This window comes from Macadamia integrifolia, unplaced genomic scaffold (genome assembly GCF_013358625.1).
Source record: "Macadamia integrifolia cultivar HAES 741 unplaced genomic scaffold, SCU_Mint_v3 scaffold3646, whole genome shotgun sequence".
NCBI classification, from domain to species: Eukaryota; Viridiplantae; Streptophyta; class Magnoliopsida; order Proteales; family Proteaceae; genus Macadamia; species Macadamia integrifolia.
In genome coordinates this window covers 1-5,916 of record NW_024869687.1, presented here as the reverse complement: position 1 = coordinate 5,916, position 5,916 = coordinate 1, and the positions used below count along the sequence as shown (strand labels likewise).

Sequence of the window (5,916 nt, the reverse complement as noted above, 5' to 3'; positions counted from 1 at the left end):
ATTTTTAAAATAATCTAAAAGTAACATGTCATTATGTCATTATAAAAACCTACATATTTGGATGGTATCAAGCCCAGTGTCTAGGTCCTCTGAGATGGGTATGATCTGTTGAGCTCGCACGGGAGGAGCATACCATCAGACGCTTTGGGTCCTACCGAACTTTGCTCGCTCTCTAGCTGAATCAACTTATGATAAATGATATATATATATATATATATAACTAAGGTTATGATCTTTTCTTTTCACTAACTTAGTTACAACAAGATTTTTCCTACACAAAAATATGATAAATGTGAGGAACTTCTTATATATTAAATGCACACATGGCAACAATATAAAATTAACTTTTATTTTCCTTCGAATATTTAAAATAATGTAAGAATGGATGAATTTAGGTGGATTAATTTGTTGTATCGTATCGAGATATATATATAGTTTTGTAAGAACTTGACTAGATAGCAAACATGAGAGCTTATTTACTAAAAAATGAGAACTATTTAGGTGGCCACGGTTTAACTTTGTTAGATCTACTTTAATTTTTAAAATCTATGAATGTACTAGGTTCTTAAACTTTGTCAGTTGATCAAAAGTTTTGACAAATTAGTATGTACCTACGAGACAGAGACTATTCTGAATATTCGCACAAACAATTTTTTTTTTTTTTTATTGAGAGTTAAAAAAGAACAGATGAAGAAACCATTTTTTATTTTTGATTTTTGATTTTTTTTTTTCTTTTAAGGGATAGCATCCATCAAACCAAAGGAGCTTGAAATACACTACAGGAAAAAAGAAGGCACTCTTAGAGTAAGATAGGGGAAAAAACTAAATATCTTTAGAAGACAATTACTTACTTAATTAGTTGATTGGTGCCTTGTCAGTAGAGTGTAGGTTAGGTCTTGGATTCAACTCTCTTGTCTACACACCTTGTGCCATAAGGCACCTTCTTTCCTCCATTCTCTCTTGTAATTATAGTTAAAATCTGATAATTAATTAGTCAGTTAAATAGGTAGACAATGACTTATTGAAGAAAAAAAAAAAAAAAAAAAGATGAATGCTATCAACAATATGAAAAAACCTCCAATCCTGCAAGTCCTTTTTGAGCCATCTTCAATAGTCTTAATCATCAACAAGGATCCTGAATCATATACATCCAAACCATGTGAAGGATCTTATATCATATACATCCAAACTAATTGAAGTCACATCAATATAGCCAATGCTTATGTCACTTTTGCATCCCTGAGACACAAGAGAATTTTAATGAGAAAAATATATAAGAAAAAACCAAAAGCACCTCCTATATATCTTAGGGCCCGTTTGATAACGTTTCTGTCGTTTCTGTTTCAAGAAACGGCAGAAACATAAATTTCCGTTTTTAGAAACAGAAACGGAATTGAAGGTGTTTGATAAGTCATGTTTTTAGAAGTCGATAGTAACCAATGAAAAAATGGCCACAAGTCTTTTCCAGAAACGGCGAAACAAGTTGAACTTGTTTCGCCTGGGTCGTTTCTTGAACCATAAATAAGTAAAAATTTTTATTTCTATTTATGAAAATAAGTGAAACGAAACAGTTTTATCAAACGCTTTTTACTCTGTTTCTGCTGTTTCTGGAAACAAAAACGGCAGAAACGCGTTTCTTGAAACGTTATCAAACGAGCCCTTAGATTCTTAGCTCCCAACTGTAAAGGTTTTTTCTATTAACATCACAGTCAGTGGTAGATGTACGTGAGGGAGCAAGATTATAAATATGCTTTTCAAGCAAAGTCCTTTGAGTATATGGTCATTAGACAGTGAAGTTTCATCTTTCCTATCCCAAAAAAAATCTGTTCAAGTAGGCTCAGGTTTGTCGGGTCAAACTTGCACCTCTAAGTACTATTTCTATTTCATTGCCTTCTTTTCAGGAATTTCTTATACCATTGAGACCAACTCGGTTTGGGGTTTCTATATGGTTAATCCCTAGACATTTCACTTACATTTCCACAAGATATTCAATAGAAACAATATACTAAATTGGCCCTATGTATTATAGAAGCCCAGAAGCCCCCACAGAGACACTAGACCAAGTTACCATGAGAATAACCATTCATTGTTCTACCTGGTTCAAGACATTTCACTTTAATAAACAAAAGGGAGCAATATATTATTGGCCTCCCACAACCACCCCCCCCCCCTTCTTTAAATCGAGCACCCCCTTCTTTAAATCGAGCACTTCTAAGTTTTTTTGCTGGTTAAGTGATGTTGATCCATCAAGCCCACAATGCTTGAAAAGATACATGCATGAGATCAACGTACTTAATTCAACGGGGGAATTTATTATTATTATTATTATTATTATATATATATATATATATATTTTTTTTAAATGTTCAAGGTAATAACAACTTTTGATAATGAAATAATGATAAGTTATTTTTAAATTACTTTTCAAAACCTTTTCTCTTTTTATGTCGACTTAAAGAATTTGAAAAGAAAAAAAAAAAAAAAATCAAGTTCTAAATACATATAGAGGTGTCATTTAGACTTTCCTAATAATTAAAGACAAATTATTTCTTGAGTCAAAGAAAACACCCTCTTTATTTTGTTGAAATAAAAACTTCATGATATATAGTCAATACGAGTACTTACCATCCATCAATGCGTAGTGTGTTCTTCGACTCATCCTTAGTCCAGATGGTGAAGATGCTATTGTTAAATTCTATGTAATATTAAATTATATATAAATCACTAATTAAATTCTATGTAATATTAAATTATAATTAAGGGATTTTTTTATTGATACCCCTGAAGGTGTCAAATAATTTGTAACCTTATTTTCTTGCCTTTCTAGTATAATACATTTTTTTTTCATTGAGGATAAATATTTTATTTCACATATAATAAAAAATGTACAAGGAAATAATAGCTTTTATAATTACATAATGATAAATTGCTTTCAAGTTATTTTTGATAACCTTTTTTTTTCTCTCCCCGACTTAAAGAACTTCTGAAACAAGACAAAGGGCAATTATCAAAAGAATGGGTCAAAGTCTAATTACATCTATATAGGTGTCATTCAACAGTCCCAATAATTAAAGACAAATATTTCTTGAGTCAAGGAAAAGACCCCTCTTTATTTTGTTAAAATCAAAGAAACTTCATGATATTCAATATGGGTATTCACCATCCATCAATGCGTGGTGTTCTATGACTCATCATTACTCGAGATGGTGAAGAATTTTTTTTTTTCAGATTGTGACTTATATTGGGTTATTTACATTGAGGGATTGATAAGATTGGAGAAAGTGTCAATGCAATAATATTGAAGCAGGCTCAGGTTTGCTCAGCCAAACTTGCAGAAGAATAGATCCTCTGCATGTACATTTCAAGTTCCACAATACCAGACTCTTTTGCTTTCACATATGGCCAAATCTAGTCTCGTTTGCTTTCATATATACTCCTCTTCACCCTTTAAATGGAAAGAAGTGGAACAAATGTTGACACCTAAAATGTAAGTGCTGGTGAACGTATGTGTTGACCTCTAGAACTTTCATTTACATCTCCACAGGATAATGAATAGAATCAATTCATTACAGAATTGCTCCTAGGTATTATAGAAGTGCCCCCCCCCCCCCTCTTATCTAGCCACACAAACCAAAGGGAGCAATATATTATTGTCTTTTTTTTCCCTTTCTTTTTTGCTTAAATCTAGCAGTTTTAAGTTTTGCTTCTGGTCAAGTGATGTTGATCCATCAAGGCCACAGTGCTTGAAACCTACATGCTTGAGATCAATTTAATTCAAATGGGGAGAGTTATTAGAGTTCACTTCTTCTTCCTATTACTGTCATAAAAAATAAAAAAAAGAACACAAAACAGAAGCTTAAATTTTGTATACCACTCATTTTTATTATCATCCACAAGAGTGTTACAATCAGAGAGAGAGAGAGAGAGAGAGACTCATTACAATGCAATACAACTATGTGGAGACCTCTTACAACCCTTGCTAAGAGGTCTCTTCGGGGAAAATAGAACTAGAGAACAAACTCCTTCAGTCTCTGACATAACCTCGTAGTATCCACTCCTATTCTCGAGCTAGTAGCCTTCAAAGATTAACCAAAGAAGTGTTGTTAGGTTATCAATGCTAAGTCCATCTGGTAATGATTTGGGTAGAATTCATCCTTAAAAGCTAGCCATTAAGGAGAGGGAGTCCAAACCCTTATGACAAAGCTCATAACTAAGAAGAAGCAAATAATAAAGTAAATTACCTGAGAGTGGATAGTGTAGAAAACCTTTTCACCCATAACAGAGAAGCTAGCATTAACAACTTCTGCTCCTTCTTCTGTAAGAACACTGATAACTTCAGTAAACATTAAGTTCTTGTTCAATCCAGTGATCAAAGTGACCTCCAGGCTATGACCCATATCCCTCAGTTCCAATACCGGCACGTTTGAGCCAATTGACATTGTTTCTCTGATATCATTGTTGATCCCACAGATATTTATGGCTTCCTGCTTCCTTTCTTTGAGTTCTTCGAGTCTTTGTCTCAGTTCCTTTATATAACTGGCAGCATGGTCCAATTGATCTTGCTGTGATGATATTTCCTGAAAAACATCAAATAGATTCATATAAGAGAGAAAGAGAGAGAGAGAGAGAGAGAGAGAGAGAGAGAGAGAGAGACCTTAGTGGTGTTGAAGTGGCGAGGGATGAGGGAGGCAAGCTTGAAGCAAAGTCCTTTCATGTGCATTCTTCTGTTTCTTTCAATAGTCTTTCGTGCAAGTTTGGAAGTTGAAGTACTGGAACTGATCTTCATCTTTTCTAAGTTTTATGGATTCTTTCTTTCTTTTTTCCTTTTTTTTTTTTTTTTCAAATTTAAGAAGGTGGGATAGAAACCTTTGATGAAGTCTTCAACAGAAGGTGGAAGGTGGAAGCCGCAGAAGTAATAGCAAAATCGTTTTAAACAAGTTCAAGGGAAACAATAATAATAAAAAAAGGTTCAAAACCCAGAAACAAAATTGGAAATTGAAGATTGGAGAGGAAGAGGAGTGGGTTGGTGGTGTGAGGAAGACAAGCCGAGAATGGTTAGGGTTTTATAGAGGATGGAAAGGAGAGGAGAGGAAGCTGCTAAAGAAGAAACGGCATCGATCTTATCTTATCAGGTCTAAACCACAGAAAAGAGTAACCTAATCCATACGAAAGAGGAGAAAGTTGGTTCCGGGGCCTCCTTGTAGACTTTTCGACTTAAGCGAAGACTTCTAAGACTCCATTTAGAGAGAGAGAGAGAGAGATCAGTGAGTCCTTCCGTCCTCACCGGCCAGGCGGCTACACTCATCTCTGATTGGCTTATTCGACTATTACATTTTCACCCAGAATCCACTAGTAATTAAAATATTAATATAATAGAATTCGAGAAATCTAATAAAACCTCACCACACTCAAAAATCCTATGTACGTGAAGTCGTTAAATGCGTGGGTCCCACCACGGTTATGTTTACGTAAGCAAGGCGGCTTCTCGGAATGTTGCTCTGTTCCTCTGATTAGCCTGACCGATCGCCCCCGCGCTTTCACCGACCGCCTTTTTTTTTGCCCCCATGAAATATTTTTTTTTTTATTTACCAAATTTGTTTTTCTATTAAAAAAAAAGAAAAAAAAAATAAGAGTGGAGATTCAAGGGGTGGAGAGTGTGGGGAATAGATGTGGAATGAGACCTCTTGGGTGTAACTGCGGAAGTGCTCTATTGCACTATGCACCAACCAACTGGATTAAATAGTTGAACACGAGTCATATCATATTTCAGTGAAACGCATGGGGTTCAAGTATTGGAATTGGAACTTGATTCTGATTGAATCGAACTAGATGGATTGAATCTGATCATGATTTTGTCTGATTCCAATTGTATTGGGTTGATTCCGTTTACATCAACTATGGTCAAACTTGACTAGA

General features: G+C 34.5%; 1 protein-coding gene across 1 annotated transcript; it reads right to left on the bottom strand.

Moving 5' to 3' along the window:
- Positions 1 to 3,830: 3,830 nt before the first annotated feature.
- On the bottom strand, positions 3,831 to 4,832 carry LOC122068256 (transcription factor bHLH162-like). Its single transcript, XM_042632131.1, has 3 exons — positions 4,655 to 4,832; positions 4,242 to 4,577; positions 3,831 to 4,076 (listed from the first exon to the last, which is right to left on the bottom strand). The coding sequence occupies exons 1-3, from the start codon at positions 4,784 to 4,786 to the stop codon at positions 4,008 to 4,010; spliced, it is 537 nt and encodes a 178-aa protein (XP_042488065.1). The 5' UTR covers positions 4,787 to 4,832; the 3' UTR covers positions 3,831 to 4,007.
- Between the last annotated feature and the right edge of the window lie 1,084 nt (positions 4,833 to 5,916).